At 42.4% G+C, this 19,890-nt stretch overlaps 1 protein-coding gene across 4 annotated transcripts in view; it reads right to left on the bottom strand.

Moving 5' to 3' along the window:
* Positions 1–19,890, bottom strand: part of SEMA5B (semaphorin 5B) — a 267,003-nt gene that overhangs the window by 43,813 nt on the left and 203,300 nt on the right. For all 4 annotated transcript variants that reach the window (XM_063161768.1, XM_063161767.1, XM_063161766.1 and 1 more), the window contains 3 exons: positions 19,648–19,783; positions 15,969–16,176; positions 13,647–13,854 (listed from right to left, as the gene is read on the bottom strand). In XM_063161768.1, the coding sequence (XP_063017838.1) occupies positions 13,647–13,854; positions 15,969–16,176; positions 19,648–19,783 (552 nt within the window). The remainder of the gene's footprint in view (positions 1–13,646; positions 13,855–15,968; positions 16,177–19,647; positions 19,784–19,890) is intronic.

Below are 19,890 nucleotides of genomic sequence, written 5' to 3'. Positions count from 1 at the left end.
TCCATATTTACAGGCTAAGTGTGTGTTCCCAACATGTGAGCTGCTAAACAAAAATATCTAGGGCTATTACTGCCACTAAACAGTGAAGATCAGTCACAGAAGTAGTCTGTACTGATAAAATTCAGCTGTATTGGTCGTTCCCATGAGTTGCTTTCAAATTGTTAATTTTCATTAAGAAAATATAAAGGTACAAGTCACATCATGCATGTATTAGTGAAAGACAAAAAGAGGACTAAACCTAAAAATATTCACAACACTATTTTTAATCCCTATGATCCATTCTCTTCTGTCACACAAAAGGCTGATAAGATCTTTCAAAAAATCCCAAATGACTTGAAAACTGCCAATTAGACAGCAGCAAGGGACCGGGGAAATATTCAGTTCGAGAAGCTAAACAGGAGAGTAATAAAATGTATTCTAAGGCAAGGTATCAGTATGATTAACGAAACATCAACACCCCCCCCTCCCCCCCAAATGCAATGAGATGTGAACTGTTCCCTCCCAGAAATCTTTGAAATCCTATTAGCCTGTAATCAGCTGCAAATGAAAAAGCAAGTCCCTCACACAGCTGAGAACACTCTATTAGTCTGTACTGACTCCACAGTGATTTGTCCCAAAGCAAACCCCAGACTGCTTTGATGTCTGGTACCCATTGCTTTATATATATCTATACACAGACACATTTATATTTTAATTATGAATTTCCACTTTGCTCCGCTCCTACATTTCCTCTGCTAAAGATTTCACACACAGAGTTGTAAGGAACAAAACTTCTTTTTCATGCTTTAGGAAGGTAGTTACAATGACTGTCTACTGTATTTTTCCTTCAGTTGCTTCAGCACACCCAAAGAAAAGGCAAAGACGATTTTACCCCAGCCCCAGGCAACAGAACATCAAATATTTACCTAGAAAATGGCTTGGGATCCTCAGTCCAAGGACACAGAAGGGACATGTGCTGCTTTGCTTATTACTCTGGCTAAAGACCCCTGTTCTGCTGTTTTGGCAGCCTCACCCACCAAGGGGGCTGCTGCCACATCCAGAGCTGCCTTTGCTGTGCAGCAGCCCCTCAGCAAGGACAGCACCCAGTTCAATACTGAGCACACCCTGGGGCATCTGCCCACACTGTGACAAGCTGGCACCTCAGGAGGAAACTGGGCAGTTTCTAAAAGGTAGAAAAAGCGAAGAAGTGGAGGGGGGGGGCGGGGGGGAAGGTCCTGCCTTTCCTCAGAGAGCCTTTTGGTCAGGCTTTCAGACCCTGACACCACATACACTATTGTTCCCAATTGCATGAAGCCATTTCACTGGGCACCCAGCGAGTTGAGAGAGGTCATTGTAATTCATAACGGAGAAGGCTGTTACGAGCATCACCCTATTATGATACACATTTTCTCTGAATTTAATTTATAGGAAAACATGTGCTGCATAAATTCAGGAAATAATCTCCATATGTTCTGTGCTGCAACCCTCAGCCACTCTGCAGGCTGCAGCATAGCCCAGCTAGGCACTGACCACTCTGCTGGCACTGCCATAATGTATGTCATGGAGCTAATGGGCCGCTCTTGGCCGGGAGCAGCCGGCTCTGGATCCCTCACAGAGCTCTCACTGAATCACAGCCCACGCTCTCCTGCCACTGCTGTGACCCCCAGCTGACAGCCACCAGCAACCGAGCTGCACGGCTGCCAGGGGCCCTGGGGATGGGCACTGGGAAATGCTGGCATGGCAGGCCCTGTGATGGGCACTGGGAAATGCTGGCATGGCAGGCCCTGGGGATGGGCACTGGGAAAGGCTGGCATGGCAGGCCCTGGGGATGGGCACTGGGAAATGCTGGCATGGCAGGCCCTGTGATGGGCACTGGGAAATGCTGGCATGGCAGGCCCTGGGGATGGGCACTGGGAAAGGCTGGCATGGCAGGCCCTGGGGATGGGCACTGGGAAATGCTGGCATGGCAGGCCATGGGGATGGGCACTGGGAAAGGCTGGCATGGCAGGCCCTGTGATGGGCACTGGGAAATGCTGGCATGGCACCTGTTGGCTGGGAGCTGCAGCCAGCCCCATGTGCTGCATCTGAGTTCCTGCACCCAGCCCAGGCTCTGCTGGGCTGTCAGAACACACACTCTGTAATTTAACAACCATCACAGCCCAGGACTTCTCATCTCATGGCAGGCCCTTAAAACCGTTTGAAATCTGAAAACAAAATAGCTATGCTGTCTGCCTCCCTTCAGGACTCAGAGCACACTCATCTGCCTCAACTCTGGTGAGAAACCTGTTATATCAACAGCAGCGATACACTTAGGGGTAAGGAGAAATGTATCTACTTAAGCAAAATTTTGCCCATTTTTCTCCCTTTTTAAGCAGCAAAAGCATTACAATGTATGTAATGCAAGAAAATGACATTTCTGGCAAATACTTCCAGTGAACACTTCAAAAGCCAGCCTAATTTATATCCTTACAGTATCTTTAAAATATATATATCCCTGTTTATGTCATTAAAAGATAAAACCACATACCAAAAGACAAATATATGCAAGCACACATGCATACCCAAATCAAAATGTTTCAGAAATACACTGTCATTCTTAGTAGATCAGGCACCATGGTGTGGAAAATGCAAAGATATCACAGCATTTCTCTGTGCTCATAACACAAAATAAATTGAAATGTTTACACGTAAATACCATTTTGTATTATGATACTGGTGAAAAATCTCACAGAGGCCACAGGGCCTGCAGTCTTGCGGGGCAGTATGTAAATACTGTGAAATAAGATACAAAGGAGTTTACATACAACAATGAAATTCTGATGTTTCAAAGGCAATGGGACTTCTGCCACTGGCTTGGTTGCCCAGGTTTTATATTGTATATAAAGGGAACATTTCACTTGTCTCTTCAGTAGCAGGCTGGGAATGACTCAAGGAACTAATGAGACACTATTCTGCTGTCTCCCACCACAATTCCCAGGGGTAGAGGGAACCCATTATCCCAGAAGACTACCTGAGCATAGCAGGTTAACACTGACTGTCTTACTGCTAATGACTTAGTTAATGAAATCCTACTAAGTGGGATGCTTGTGAAAGTAAGATGATGATGATGATGATTACACCTCATGGCTCATGCCCTGTTTCCCTCTGGCCATCTAGTAACCTCACATTCAGTGAGGACTTGGAACCTCCTGACAGATATCTAAGACGTTGGATTTATTTTGATAGGAAGAGGTTGGATTTATTTTTATAGGGCATTAATATCAATAGTGATTCATTTTAATTCATCGCCTCACAATAAATGCCTTGAGTGAGGCATAAAGACATACACGGAAAAGTTCAATTGAAAAACAATTCCATTTGAGTCTCCTATTCAAGGTGTTTTTTTCCTTCAGTTCCTCGTTCTCACTTACTAAGGTCATTTGCATGAAAATAAGATCTTGCTCTAAGAGCTCACCTGCTGCCAGCTGTTTGGGAGCTGTAAGCCTCCCTGCTGTTGGCTGTTGCAATCATTTCTACAGCAGTGATCTGGGATAACACAAAGGATTAAGACTCTGCAACAGGGACGCTATCACTAAAGTCAATGGAAACTCTTACCTATGACTCAAAAGAGTTTTCATATGGTCTTTGACAGCCAGTGTGCTGAGCCTTCACTAATGGTATGGGCTGTAAAAGGGCTTCTGCTTCCAGTATGCTAATGCTGCCCAAGATCCATTTTTTCGCAATGTCCTGAATGACATCTTCTTTCAGAATCTTCATTAAAGCTTAAACATCTGTATTTAAAAAGTTTTTCATTCCCACTTTAATGTGCTCTGGGTCTAGACAACCTCATCTTTTGGTCATTTTTCCCTGAAAGTTAAAATTTTAGACTGAAAATGAATCATCAAATCAATGGAACCAGACCCAAGAGGTTAGGCTTTGACAGACCAAAGGAAAGAAAGAATTACTACAGCCTCTTCCATTCTTACTACCAGACAGAAGACACATAAAAATGCCATTTTGTACCAAGAGCCGCAAAACTCATTCAAAATATTTACAACTAAGAACTCTGCTCCTTTCATCTGCCAGGTTGTGCTTACTCTCCCAGTTTTCATTTCCTCTCTTTCATTTAACTTTTTATCACTCCTTTTTTACAACTAATAGCAAATAGGAATGGAATGGCAGGACATGATGATGTGCAGAGGCAAGGCTCTAGACCCAAAGGCTGAGAAGTTCCTTCCCAAACTGTGTTTGCTCACTGCACCAGGAAACAGTTCTGTGTTTGTGCTCATGAGCTTGGAACCTGCAGTGAAGGTCCTGTTTGTCAGGGAGACACAAGAACTGTCTCTGTACCTGGTTTTTAGACCCCACGGGCATCACCAGGCAGTCCATCAGAGGCACATCCACTGGTGCAGGATTTATAACCCTGATCCTGCAAGGCACTGAGCAAGCTTCATCCATGCTCAGCATCTCAGGAGCATGGGCAGTACAGGAGTGCCCCTTGCTCTTTTGGGGAACAAGATCTCAGAGTTCCAATTCCACGCTGGTTTGTTGCACTCTTAGAATGGTTACCTGTGAGGGAACAGCCCTTTGCAAGCAATAAAGGGGTTTTAGCTGAGTTAGTTGTAAGCATGAGGCTGTGTTTGGCAGACAAGGGTAGCTTACTGTCCCATTGCAAGCAACCTGCAGAGGGGATGAACTTAACAAATAACCATATTAGCTTCCAGCCAACCAAATCACAATTACTGACAACCTCAACAGCCTGTGCAAGGAAGAGTGGACCTCTGTCTTCCCCAAAGCCAGATGGCATGAAAAAAGAAAAACGAGAACCAAAAGGATGATTGTGGTTTAAGAAAATAAGATGGTAAAGGGAAAAAAAGCACCAGACATTCTAAAAATCCTTCTAATTTTGATACCTTTAAAAATTCAGACTGCAGAAATGAGTTAGTGATCTGTACAAATTCATTATCTTTCCCCATAAGAAGAGAAGCCAAGTGGAACTGAGCTGCTTTAGTCAGATGCTGGTCAAGTAGCAGCTTCATTTCTCAGTTGGTGAATATAACATATTCCATGCCAGATGTTACTGCCCTTTCCTCAAGACCAGCAGCCACATACTACATAAGGAATTCACAGGGCTATTTGTGGAGCAGACCCCAGCTTGGGAAGAGCATGCTGCAGCTCACAGGTACCACCACTGTGAGGGGTGCAGTTGATGTTAATATGGACAGACAGGGTTTGGTATTTTGGCATGTGATATTGGATGCAGAGGCAGAGAAGCTGAAATGGGTATGTGTCATTTATCACCCACACATGCTTAGCATCAGTGACTGCTCCTCTGCACATGATTTGTTTTGAATGAATAAATTAAAGCCACGGTGTAAAGCAACCTCCAAAACTGAAGTCCATTTATGAGTCAAACACATGTTATTTATTAAAAAAAAGCAGTGCACAGACAGAGGATTTTCAGGCAGTTTCATCTCATTTTCTTTTCCACATCAGGGAAACTCTTGCTAGAGTTCACCTTCTGGCCTACCATTTTCAATATCACTTTAATCGATTGAGGTTTATAGATTATGGCCTCGCACAAGCTACACAACTATTCCATTTCTTACTTTCTGACATCCCATTCCATCATCTTCTAGCAACACTGACTTCTTTATTGGATAGGAATTTATTTTTATTTTCAAAGCTGTGAAATAAAACAACATTCCATTTATTCAAACATGAAGATTAATGCCATCTCTGATTAAATCTGGATTTATGTTTACATTAGTAAAACAGATTAGTAAAAAAAAAAAAAAGGAGTGTTCCTTCATGAACACTTTTAGAAACTCTTGTCACCGTGCCAAACAAAACTGACCTCTAATAAAAACAAAAGTACAGAGGGTCTCTGACTACCAGTGACAGGATCATTCATCCACAAGAAAACTCAGATACTATTGAAGTCCTAATGAAAGGAATAGCCAGAAGGAATTCCTGAATGCAGGGCATGTTTGTCGGGGTTGCAGAGCACCACCGTTTCCAAGCCTCAGCAGGCTTTTGAGCCTTAAGAAAACATGGTCCCCAGGGCTGCCATATGGGAAGAGGCAGAGGGGACCAGGCATCCTTTTGGAAAGGCAGCTTGGGCAGATCAGTGCACTCAAGTGTTACTCCCTGTCTCTGCCCTGTGTCAGTCAGTGTCTGGAGGCAGCTGTCACATTAAGACGTGCTCTGCTCCTGTGCTTCTGCTCTGTGGCTGCAGTTCTGAGATCTCTGTGTGCAAACTGCTGGAGTTTGGTAGTGCGGGTGGAGACAGGCAAAGGGTGGCTTAGGCAAGAGCAAATCCACTGCATGAGAGGCAGACAGGTGCTTTATGCAGCCTCTGCAAGACGCTGATGATTTAAGAACACAAGTTACACTAAAATGGGAACTCAGGATGGGAAAGAAAAATGCAAAGGCAGAAAACTTAGAAAGCAGTGTGAATGATGATAAAGAAACCTGAAAATAGCCTACAGTTGTCACCTAGGCTGCACAAAGTAATCCATATTCAAGCAGCTCCTTTGTGAAAGTAGGATTTTGTTAAGATCTGGGTAATTATTTTCTGCTCAACAAGATGCAGATTAAACTGGATAGAGCCTTTGTAGATTAATGTATCTTGGAAAAGTCAAATAAATATTAGACCATCCATTACAGCCTGAGGATCAAACACATCTGCCTTCTAATGCAGGGATATTTTAACACTGTATAAGGGCCAAAATGGTTCTGCTACATATTCTCCAGTGCTTCTTCCCATGTAATCATAATAACACCATCAAACAATGTTCCTTCCTTTTTTTAACAAGAGAATATCACTTAAGTAAATGGATATTCTTGAAATCCAGCTTTACCTCTTGCAGACTGGAGTGTTCCAATAGTTCTACAATACTCAGTATTTTGATAGAAGATACCAAATATTGTACAATATTACTTTTTTTGATAACCCATACATATTTTATGTATTTATATGTAGTTCAGTTTTAAACTGAAGCCAGCAAAACCAAATTTGCTCTGACTCCAGATACTTCCTCTTCCCCAAACAGGTAAAACAGCACATCTCCTGATAAAAAGTTAATGATGCATCTGTAGCGATACATTAACTCAGTATTAACATTGGACACATTTGTGTTTGCCCTGCAAATTCTGCCTGAAGCTTGAGACAAGAAGAAAACGAGCCACAGCAGCAGTACGACTGCAGATCCTTTCATCAGGAGCCACGTTACTGAATGTGACCATTGCCTAGAATACAAATCTTATGACAAAATAGTAGCAAATGGCAAGAATTGACAGATGCAATGGATATCTGCCCTGGGGCTTGCTGGTAGCTTTAGTTATTAATCTTGTTTGTATAACAATAGCATTGATGTCATCCTAACATAACATATTCCAAGAAAACGACATGCTTTCCTGTCAGTTGCCACTGTGTTGAAAGTAATTTCACACAGCCCACCTAGCAGGCATCAGATGGTAATGACTTTTAGACAGCATTGATCTGAGCTGGCCTACAGCCAAGCTCCTAGAGGTAAAAGGATCTGTACACTAAACTGTTCCTAAGTCCTGTTGGCAGGATGCTTTAAAAATAGGGAGCAAACAAAAGCCCTGGCATGTTCAACCTGTGTCCTCCCTCCTGGCAAACCCAAAATGAGTTGGCAACTTAGTCATGATAGGAAGGAGACAAAAGGAAGTGAGTCCTGAAATCAGCTGATTTTGTTTGCTTCTTCTGAAGTGACCTTTGTCTGTTTCAGCAATCGTATTACTCTGGACTCCAGCTACTGCTAAACTCCCCTTCTGTTCACTAAGGGTCATTTCCAGACTTCAGAACTAAAAGTGGGAGCCTAAAAGTGCACAGGCTGCTTAAAATTAATATAATACATGTCATTGGTTTGAGCATTTAGTAGAAATGAGAAAAACTCCAATAATTCATCTGGTTGGAAGCAGATGAATTAGCGCCTTCCTATTTTGTATCCTGTCTCTTTTCTGCAACACATGCACCAGAAATCTCAGCCCAGGCTTATTCCTCAAACTCAGCCTCTTGCTGCTTTCCCTGCTGGCCCTGCACTGCATTTCTCTCCTCACTGTTATTTGTGATTCCTTCATACTTAAATGCCATCTACAAAGTATGCTATTTTCTTTCTTCCATGCCATTAAAGATAATGTCAAATAAGATGAAACTGAAAACCAATCTCTCTGGCATCTTACAGGAAACATGCCCCAGCTCACTAGCTCACTGCTTATCCTTGTCTGCTTTTTATTTCCAGTTTCAGACACATCCTTTCCCAGACCATTCAAGGGAAGCTCTTTGACTGCTATTCTGAAAGCCACGTTCCTTAGACCTTACCATCCCTTCAAACCTTGGAGGTCCATATCCTGCAAATTGTATGGATGCACTTAACTTTACATATATAAACAGCTACATTAAAGAAAATGGGAGTAATTGCCTGCTACAGCAGATGCAAATGTGTTGTCAGGATAGAGAAAATGGTATAATTTTGTACTTCTATTTAAAGAACACAGATCCATTTCATCTACAAACTTCATTCTTTCCAAGAGCTTTAGTGATCATGGTTCTGTTTGATGTCTTCATTCTCTGTCAGTGGGAGTCTTGCTATTTTCTTAAATGCAACCAGAATGTCAAACCAGATGTTTAGTGATTTATTCTGATGTATTATTGGATATTGTGGATGACAAAACATTGGGCTGAGCACTCTCCTTTCTGCCTATGAAGTCTTCCAAATCTTTTCAGCATTATTGGTGATACAATAATTAGCTAATTCCCTTAATTGTGGAGAGGCCATATCAGCCAGAACAGATGGAAATTAATGATTAAGCTTTATCACAACATTTTTGTAGTCTGTTACCTTTCCTTTTGCCTCTATTTTTAAATGGATATTCAATGTGCTGAATATTTTTTTAAACTCTCAGGCAGAAGATCTTCAAAACAAAATCTGGGCCAGATTTTCAACAGCCTCAGCTAAGAAGTGTTGGATTTTCAAGATCTTTGATGAACAATCTGGCCATCAGTGTCGCCTCAGCGATCTGCTGGATGCTGGGCTCCACTGAACAAGTGTCCCTGTTGTTTCCTCCCTCACCTTTTTAAAGATTTTTCTTTTAACCCAACAATAGTTCATTGTTTGTCTTTCAAGGAACTATCATCATTCTGATGAAGAAGTCAGAGGATTGTACTCAATTAAATCCTTCCCCCAAACTGGAAAATTTTTATACCTCTTCCCAGAGTATGTTATTTCTCCAAACTAAATTCCCCAATAGCTTAAGTCCTGAAATATGGTAATCCTGTAATTCAGGTTTTAGAATCCTACATTTAAGTGCTTTACTCCTTTGTTACAGAGGATTTTGCATCATATAAGGCTTAAAAAAATAAAAGAAGAATGTAAAATAAACTCCAAAGCAATCCTCCATGTGATATCTCAAAGCCCTCAAAGGTGGAGGTGGTACAGTGATTGTGTTTGGAGCTGCAGTTCCACTTTGGAGAGAGACAAAGAGGGCAGAAAACTCCCTGCTTCTTTAGTGTAGCTGCTGACCCTTTTCTTCCAAAAACTCCCTGGAGCCATTTCAGGAGTTACTCACCTATATGTACTTAGTTTGTGTGATCACTGGCCCAGAGCTATTTATCTGTGCTTCTCTCACAGATATCAAGTCAGCAAATAAGAGTCCTTGTCAGCTGAGTCATTTTTGCCAGCTTTGCATTAAGTACCATGGCTGGAGGGGATGTTCAGAAGAATTTAGGCCAAGCAAGAGGGCAAAACCTCACCATCACTCAAGAGCAAATTCCTGCAATCCGGTCAAAAAGCAGACAAGGGTTCAGGTAAGAGCCTGTCATAGCTGCATGCAAGAGGGCCTGGCTCTGGAAGCAGGAGGATCCACCCTGGCCTGAAGGTAACCTGAGGTGGCACTGCCACAACCTGGGAGATGCCCACAGCACAGCAGGGAGAGCACAGGCAAGCTAAACTATCCCCAGAACCACGCTGTAGATCCAAAACTGCAACCTGCATCATGTTAACTGCAAGTTTTATCCAGAAAAAAATAATATGGAAGGAGAAAGAGGAAGAAATGAATATCAAAATAAAGTGCATTAAAATAAACTGCTCAGGACAGGGAGAGGAGAAGGGGTGGGTATTGAAGAGACTGGTCCTATTTCCAAACACTTTCTTTTCCTCATTTAAATGTGCAATCAAAATCCTTAGTCCACCTCAGGGTTTCTGTGTGCTCAGAGGCCCATGGTTCTGATGCTGCAGAGTCAACAGAAAGAGATCACAAACTATTCCTTGTAACAACCAGCTTCATTTTCCTATCTGTCTGATTGCAATCCTAAAAATGCATAACTGCACCTCAGCCTTTGAAAAAATAATTAAACTATGCCTTACAAATACATCCCACCTGAAAATAATGCTGCAGATCTGAGGTCCTCAGCTCTGAAATTCAGATTTGGGATTTTGTTCAGGCACATTCTAAAGATACAGTGGTGTCAGTGATAAGGCTGCAGTACTGGTTCTTCAAATATTCCTCACCAAAGCTTGGGGGCAACTTGAAGCAAAAAAAAAATCGAAGCTCATTTGAAAATTGCAGGGAAGTTACAGAGATTTCAAAGCCATGCAAAATTCAGCAGCAAGCACAGCCAAACTACCACCCAGCAAAGCAACCTTCAAAACATTCTGCATATTCAAAGGGCTTGTAGGTTTTGCTCATGTTGGACATCTTCCTGAGAGTCTCCAGTGAGTGGGGAACGGCGGCACTCAGGAGAGCAGGAAAGACAAACACCAGGAGCACACACGGACAAGGGAAGGTCCCTGCAGCCAAGACCAGCCTGTAAATTTGGGCAGCTGACATTACAGATGTCTTCCTGTGTCCCTGTTGCTAAGAGTGGCTGTTCTGAAAAGACAGACTGAGACAGGTCAGTGGGCACACACAAAACACTGCTCAGACACCCACTACATCAAGACACGGGGCTGACTTACTGGTCACCATTTAAGAGATTAAATTGGTGCCGTGTCAATAAACAAACAGTAAAGGAGATGGCACAAATCCTTATCCCTTTCCATCTCTTCCGTTTGCTGCTGTTTTTCCCTCTGCCCCAATTCCGAGCCTCGGTAGCAAGCCCCGAGGTTTTAAAGCGGCAGAGCAACAAAGATCGCTGGTCGGGATCAATGCTAGGGTCGATTTTCTCTCGATACCATTGCCGTTCCAGGGAGGAGGAGGAGGAGGAGGAAGGCAGGTTGAAGGCAACAGCTCTGTATCAGCAATCATAAACCCACATCAGCCCCCAGGGTCTAAAAGGCTGAAAAGTTTCCTGATAAGAGAAGGCAGAGCCTACAACAAACAATGTGGTATTCCTGCCTGGGAGGCACAAATTCTCTCCATCACCTCCAAGCTTCCCGAGCCGCCCCACCACAACAATTACATTATAAAAGCTGCTGAAACCAGAGGTTTTCAAGGAGGCCAGTCACGAAGTCACAGCACAACAAAAAAGTAAGCAGGGAGTATTGTAGGGGCGGGAGCCCTTCTACCCAGAGTGGCTGAATATTGGCGGGTATTAAATATAGACACAACAATAAGCAATAAATCACAGCCCAGGAGAAGTGCCAGGTAGAATGCACTGGAGGAAATTAAAATATCCTTCTTGATACTGTTCAGGATTGAAAGAAATACAAAGGAGGTCAAATTGACTTATCACCTACATAGCCAGGATGATAAGGGGGGGAAGGGCTCCAACACCTGCAGCTGAAAAATTTGCAGTTGAAAATTTCCTAGACAAAAAAAAAAGGAAAACTCTAAGTCTAAAATGTAATAATAATATCATAAACATTCTCTCAAACAAATAAATAAATGGTGGAATTTCTTGGCTTTCCTGCATTTTCTTTTTTTTTTTTTTTTCCTTCCTTTTTCCAAATGCACAAGACTCACCGACAGAGCAAAGGATGGTTTGCAATGTACACAAGAACACTAAATGGTCAGCACTTAAATTCAGCAAATTCTGGCCTCCCATATCACACCCCACCATGCCATCAGGACCTATCTCCTGTACCTTGCTATTGCCCAGATGGTGATTTCTATTATGAAACTAGTCAATGGAGGCAAAATTTAAGTCTCCCAAGCCTGAAGAACTGGGCTGTTTTCTCATTTCACTCAAAATTGCCTCCAGGAAGTTTGTTTTAGAAAAAAAACAGCGCTGGTACACAAACTTCCCAGTGATTTCAGCTGGGACTCAGTGCCATACAGTGCATAAAACTGAGGCTGCTTTTGGTCACCAGCAGGCAAGGGAACCTCAGTGAGGACAGTTGTTGTTTTGCTGGGATAAGCTTATACAAGGCTGCTCTGCAGCCTCCAGGACCTAAACGTGGTGGTCCTGTGAGATAACCCACCTGTCTGCTCTCCAGCCACTTCTTTTTCTAGCTTGCCCCATTTTAAGGCAATTCAGCAAACCTCCAACATTTGAATTTTAATGGAAGTGTCATAGAAAGTACTTGAGCAGGCTGAAAATAGGACAGCATCTATAAATTACTGGAAAGCTGAACTCAAGATTAGGAAGGGAAAAGGAAAGGAAGAACTCATTTCTCTTGAAACTGGATCATATATATGTATACACACATAAATATTCTCAGACTGAGACTACAGGACAGCCTGAAAAGGACAGCTGTTATGTTCTACCTTTTAAAATCTCTGCTTTTAAGGGCTAAGGTCAGGATGGCATTTTCCAGTTGTGGTTTTTTCTCTTACTAAACACTTTTGTGAACGTCTGTTTTAGACATGCATGGATTTAGACAAGCTGATAGATAAACTCTACTTGTTGAAAATAAAGTTATGGTGACATTTTCTATATCAGCTTTTTTGGCAGGAGAACAGGGACATCTTGAAGTAGGCCATGGAAGAGGGAATCTGTTTAAATGCTGCTAACAAAATCCTTCCTCTTGTCTAGCACAGAGGACATCAGTTTCACACAAAACTACAAAACTCTCACAGAGAGAAACAAGGCAAAAGCATGAGAGGAGAAGGTAAAGTATTTTCAAGAGATGTAAACAAGTAAATGCCCACAGCACCCAGTGAGAATATTTCAGCATCTGTCTCAAACAGCTGCTATCACACTTTCACCTGCTCAAATGGAGAGGCACCATTTGGATGCAAAAACCTTCTACAGTCCTGTGTGAAATACTGCTCTGGAGTCAAAGCAGACAATTAGAAAAAGTCATTTTTCCTACTCCCTTTATAAGGTACAATCAAGGCGCAGAATCTATCCAGGTGTAAGAGGTGTCACACATAGTTGAGATGAACTATTGATTTCCAAAAGCAATAACAAGTTGCCACAGAGCCCAGCCCTGCCTAATCCTATGTTTGAGAGGTGATCATTCCGATAAGCAAGGAAAGCCTGGCTGCAACCCAAATTCAAAAACCCTCAGCCATACTGCCAATAAGAACCACCAGGAAAACACATGGACTTAATAAAAGCAACACTATAATATGATGTTAAAAAAACCCCACAAAAACAGAAGTAAATATTGTAAACCCTTACTTGGTAAACATATGATTAATTTCTGAAGAGGAGTAATTAACATTTACCAAAAAAAAAAAAGCTTATATTGCTTATCCTCATTGCTCCTGTTATGCATGTATCTGTAAGGAGATACACTCCAGCAGGGATCTATTAGAGCTGTAAATTTACTTACCCTTCTGTTCTGTACATGGAGCATCTCTCCAAAGGAATTTTTAGCACTCCATTATTTAGACCCACAAAGAGTGATCTGTCGCTGTGTAGGATTTGGAGACTCTTGATTGCTTCCTGTTGCCCATCAGGGAGGATCTGCATTTCCTCTAAATAACAACTCCTCAGACTCCTGTTGGTGGTAGAAAGGGCCTTCAGGATGGTGCCATACTCTAATAGAACAAGAAACAAATCACAAGTAAATTTTAGAGGCAGTGGCTTCATTTCATACCTGCTTAAAGAGGGAAATATTAGTGTCACCTTTACAGAGCTGGTTTAACCTAGTTCTGGGTCACCTGCTGCCCTCGGTAGAGAGCTCCAGCTACATCGTTACAATCTCAGCCAAAACCACCTGAGAATGCACTTAAACGGGAATTCAGAAGGATGTGAACCATCTGTGGACTGTGGACAGTGAGCACCTGGCAGTTTTTCCCAGTTGGAGCACTGAGGCAGAGGAGTCTGGTCCCATTATCAGAGAGTTACAGAGCAAGGTGACCCAGGATGGCAAGAATCATTTCTGGTGCCTTTAGTCTGTATTTCTATTGGTTTATGGAGCAGATCAGTGTGATTTGATGTCATGACAAATGACAACAGATGCAGCAGCCCTGCTGGAAATCTCTGAGGCCTCCATAATGACTGCATGGGTCACAGACCTAATTGATCCTCTTCCTGGAAGAAGCCAGCTTGACAAGGGGATGTTATGGCATGAGGAGTGCATACACAGAAACATACATGTTTGTGCTCACAGTGCTCTTAGATAAACATTTTAAGATCTGCTAAACTGTGGGAGATTAATGCACACCACTTTTCACTGAAACCCCCTAGAGGACTGTCAGCCGGATGGCTCATGAAACTTAATCTTTCTGTTCCAGTAACTTCTGCACTAGTGCCAAAGCTCAGCAATTTATAATGTTGGGGTTGGCCACCATGTGAAGTTTCCCTTTCACTTACATGTGGAACAAGACAACAGTTTGGGCTCAGTTAGTCTCAGGACTGAGTTTGTGCTCAGGGCTGCCTCTACTGAAGCATTTCACAGGTTTAAACATTTTCAGCAGATCTTACTCTTCAGCCACCAATAACCAGGGCCACAAAGCAAACATGAGTAAGTAGTTAAGGTTATGGCATTGGACCTTTCTACACTAATGATATGAGGCAAGAAGTATTCCAACTTTCTGTAAAGGCTTTGTAGCTTGGACCTCTCACTTTAAATATCAAGATATCATATTGGCAGAATCATGTTGTATTTCCATTTAAGTACAATCTTCTCATCATAATCAATGCTCATGGAGTTCCCATACTGGGAGTGTTGCTAGAACATATAAATAATAAACCAAGACGACCACTTTTGAAACAAGTGGTGGTAAAAGTTAGATAAATTATTACACAGTCCTGAAGTTCCATTCTCCTAAACACGAGAATAAGGCAATGACTCTGCATTCAGATGTGGGATTAAATGAACACTTATGGAAGCTATCCATCTTATTCTAAAGTCAAAGCTTCTGCTGCAGAGGATAACAACATTATACCCATGAGGCTGGCCATATGCTCTGATTAATCAAACTATTTAATTTAACCTCTATCATTAGTATTACTATGGGCTGAGACAACCATTTATAACACTTTGTCCTTCTTCAGCATTTTCACTTATCCAAGATACCTGTGCTTTTCAGAAGAGGCAACATGTTCTGCTAATTAGTGGATGGAAGTCAAAATCAAGAGCCTAAATCATACACTTAATTCTACCACTGGCTTGCTATGCTCCCACAAAAAAAGGACTCAGCTTCCCTATCTGCCTTAAACTTCAGCGCATGCCAATTCCCAAAAGCACTGGGAGCCATACATCAGTAGGGCCATGAAAGTGCAAAGAAAGACACAATTAAGTCCCTGGACAAGCCTGGAGGTTATGCATTATTATTGCTTATTTAGAGATGGGTCTGTCATAGCACTGAGAGGCAACTGACATGCATGAAACCACATGAGCATTCCAGCCACCTCTGCTCTTCCTCCCTGTTATTTATTAGCCTGATTAGTTGAAATATGTTTTTATTAGAGGGAGAAAATGTTATTGTTCTTTTTAAACACAATGGAGATTTATAGTCTGATCACTTGGGACTCTGCCTCAAGTCTTCCATCCTGCTTTTAATTTACTCAGGCAAACAACTTCCATGCAGTTTTGTACCAAAATCATATCGAATGACAACTGTGTAAGGACTTCCCAATTGGGCTCCCAGGGCTGCTAGGTCTACAAGCAAGCAGGAGGAACTGTTGGAAGCCCTCATGCTCTTACCTGTTCCAATGTACATGACATGGTAGAGGGTGTCCTTCCCCTGAACAATATCAACCACCAGTTTGGAGAAGCGAATGCTGTCCTGAGTCACGTAGGGGTCCACGGTCACTGGCTGCACCACGTCGTTCATCAGGAACAGGCGCTGAGCATCCTGCAGCACTCTCTCTGTCAGGTTCTCGTTAGGGCTGTCATCGTTCAGTGTGCCACACTAAATCCAGAAAACTGAATTTCAGAAAGTGCATCATCTGCCCAGCCCAGCATAGAAACTCATGTCCTGCTGATTTCCTGGGGAGGTGGGTCTGTGTGAGGGTCACAGGATAAGGCACATAGTCTGATCATAGGTCTTTAGCCCAGATTTGGCCTTTAGCCCACTCTATGAAAATTTTCTCCCAGGTCCACTGACCAGCAATGTGCAGTTTCATTCCCTTGTGATACCCTCAACCAGCACAACAGAAGGGCTAAAGCCTTCAACAATCCATGGAGAAAAAGAAAGAATTAAAACTAGTTGTAGAAACATTTAAAGGTAGCAGTGGAGAGAAAGTTTTGTGGTGATAAATCCTTAAAATATTTCAGACACTACCTAGCATGTCAGTCTGTACAATGAACAAAACCTGGAGTTTAAAGAACCTAAAAATGGACTGGTTTTGCATAAAAGAACTAAACTTGCCACATTGCTTTTCTTTGATGTGCTTCCCTCTGGACAGGGGGAATCTGCAGCGTCTGAAGCAAGGCAGGTTCACAACAAGCTCCCCCCACCCCTTTTCTCCTAACAGCAAATACCAGATCAAGCCATAACTACCCATCCTCCAGCACCAAGGGAGGCACTGAAACAGGACTCAATTCCCTTGTACAGCAAGAACTAGGAAGAAAAACAGCACATCTTGCGTCTTTTAAACCAGTGGATAATGCATTTTAAGGCCTGAGTTGCCATCTTAGATTAATCTCTAGAACTCAATATTTTCAAAAGCCAGTGCTACTTTTTTGGTCCATGTCAGTTGTTAGGGCTGGATCTCACTCTTCCCCACAATATCATGCCTGGAGGGCAAAAAACTTATTACTCCTAAAGGCAGCAGGGTGACTGGTTATTTATCTTCCCAAGACCATGGGAGGCAGTGGTACAACTAAATCCTGCCAAGACCCATACTCAGTCGATGAGCAACTTCACTACTCACTAAATGAAACTCACACCTGAGAAATTTCACTAGAAATAAAATCCTACACATTTATTTTTCTTCATTTTGGATCCAGGTGTTTGGACTTTCCTTGAAGAAAAGTCAGAACGCTGAGAATGAGGATGCTGATTTACAGCAGTTGAGCTGCAGTGTACAAATTTCCCATGTGCACACTCTCCATGCACATCACAGCAACCCTTGGTGGTATCGCTGCCTTTCCTGGGTGCACCACGCAGCCCTTCTCCCACTATGTGCTAAAATGAGTTGTCAAGGATTTAACACACATTCACACAGTAAATATGGATTCCAGTGGCTGGTGTACTAAGCTTTACAATAGTCTAGAGGTTGTGTGAACTAGGAGAACAGTTATGTTGATTCTCACAACCTATGAACATGGCCACTCTTTAATCAATTTAAGCATCTTCCTGAATAGCTAGACCAAGGAAACATCTCTGGGTTTTTTATGTGTCCTCAGGTGGGTTTTAATGCTTTTTTCTATTGCAATGGTATTTTTTAGTTCGTGACTCATCCCAGATTCTAAAGAGCTCTTAGATCTCTCTCTTTTATTGTATCCCATGCGCCTTCTTGTTCTCAGCACTGTCTTCCTTTGGATACTCTTCGCCCCATTCACTTTTCCTTCTATTGCATCACCTAAAAGGAGTCCCAGTAGCAGGAATGTCATTGTTGGTTTTGTTTTCTGTTCTCAGCAAGTCACAGATAATTCTTTTGGTCTATTGGCAGCTCATGTGCTGACGCAGCATCCCTCTGATTTGGTTTAATGTTGTTTTGTTCTAATTTCCTGATTATCTGTACTGTCCTGGTCTTCTGCATCCTTCAGTATTTCTCCTTCCTCTCTGCAAGAAAAAAAATTCTGGCATGCTCCCCTCATCTTTCTTTGTGAACACTGAGGCACAAAAATTAATTTAATGTTTTTGCAATATCTGCCTCTTCTGTCACTAAATTACCCTTGTCATCTCCTTAAGGCTCCTCACTGACCTCTTGTTCCTTCTGTACTTGAAAAACATCTTAATCTCTTCTTGCAATCTTCCTTTTGTCTACCACATACCTCTTTTTTCCTTTCCTTATTTTCCTCTGACCCTTTTCTTTCATCTTGCTGCTGCAATCTTTACACTCCACATTTTATCTGATACTTTTTTCTACATGGAAATGCCTTCCAAAGTCCTTTACTATTCCTTCTGGGTTAGCCAAGCAAGGGACAGAAAGTCCTTGAGTCTCAGTTTGCCTTAATATTCCCTTTAAATTAAAAAAAATAAACCAAACCAAGAACAACAACAAAAACCTGGCTATGTTTGGGCATGGCTGGACCTCCAGCAGGGCTTTGTTTCTTGGTTTTGAATGCACCAAGCTGAGAGGGTGATCAAGAGGCCAAGCCTGTCCCACCTCGTATGGGCAGGAGCCCTCAGACAGGTGCCAAGAGGGAATTCAGGAGAAGAAATCAGGTTCCTCAGCAGGAAGACAAGGCTGTCCCTGCCTGCAGCAGAGACCTGTCTCCCATCTGCTCTTGCTGTGATTTCAGGCGACTGTAGATTTCTGTTTGGAAGGTCCTTGACATCACCAGTTTGAAGGCAGATGGCACTTGCAGGCAGCCTCAGCACATTTGCCATAATAAAGGAGAGCCAGATTCAGAAAATCAGGCTGAAAGGATTTACCATGGGGAAACAAGGACATGAAGACAAGTCCATCCTCCCCAGGATTCTCCTGCTGGGAAGGAGCTGAGCTGTAAAATGGGCTCATGCTCCAGAAGACTCAGGGTTGTCAGGGCTGTCATACACATACTCTGCCCCACACTGACTGGATCTGGTGATAAAGCAACTGAAGCTGTTTCATAATTTTCAAATTGCTTTAACTGATAATCCTGGAAAGCTGCTCATTCATAAACTCAAAGATTTTTAAAAAGAGAAGGAACAATCCTGTGACAATCCTCAAGTGTCTTCTTCCACCAGTTACTGTGGCAACATGTCCATGGCTTCTGGCTGAGCTACCATGTGTTAGAAAGTCATTCATCTTCCACTGAAGCACTGGTAGCCTTAGGGGCCCCATCAAGTGATGGAAAATTCATCACTTCCTTGCAGAGTCACAGTGGTTAATTACCTTTCTTGTTTAAAAAATATAGATTGTCTCCATTCTAGTTTGACTTTGTCCAGCTTCAGCTTTTAATCCTTCCCAGTTCTAGTAGGGACATGCCTTATGTCCTCTTGTGAGAATCACATCCTCAGAGCTCATGTGCCAGTGATAAGTGCAACAGAGATTTAAACCATTCATTATTATAAAAAACCCAGAACATTTTTATTATTCCTTAAACTATTCAATTTTTGCCATGAATTCTGTGGCAAGTAGTTCCACAGACTAAAACACTCATAAATGTGGAGAAAAACAATTTATCTGTACCATGGGTCTACCTGGAGAAATAAGCCCTACACAAATCAACCCACTGAAGGGACAGAACATCAGAGGGACTGCAGCAAACTGAAGGGCAACAGCAGTACCTGGAAGTTGGGGATGGGGTTTAATGTTGGCAGCCAGGCTGATCTTGGGTTTTCTTGGTAGCGGAAGGGGCCATTAAATGCCTGAGTAATGGCACTCAGATTGAAGGCACACACTGCTGAGGCAGCTATGCTGTTTCTGGAAAAGGGGAGGGGAAAAAAATCAATTTAATCATTAGAACATTGACATTTTCATCATAACAGACATCAAACTCCACTCAAATAAAATACATGTAAATTGCTAGG

This window comes from Melospiza melodia, chromosome 8 (genome assembly GCF_035770615.1).
Source record: "Melospiza melodia melodia isolate bMelMel2 chromosome 8, bMelMel2.pri, whole genome shotgun sequence".
NCBI lineage: Eukaryota > Metazoa > Chordata > Aves > Passeriformes > Passerellidae > Melospiza > Melospiza melodia.
This window is presented reverse-complemented; position numbering and strand designations above follow the sequence as displayed.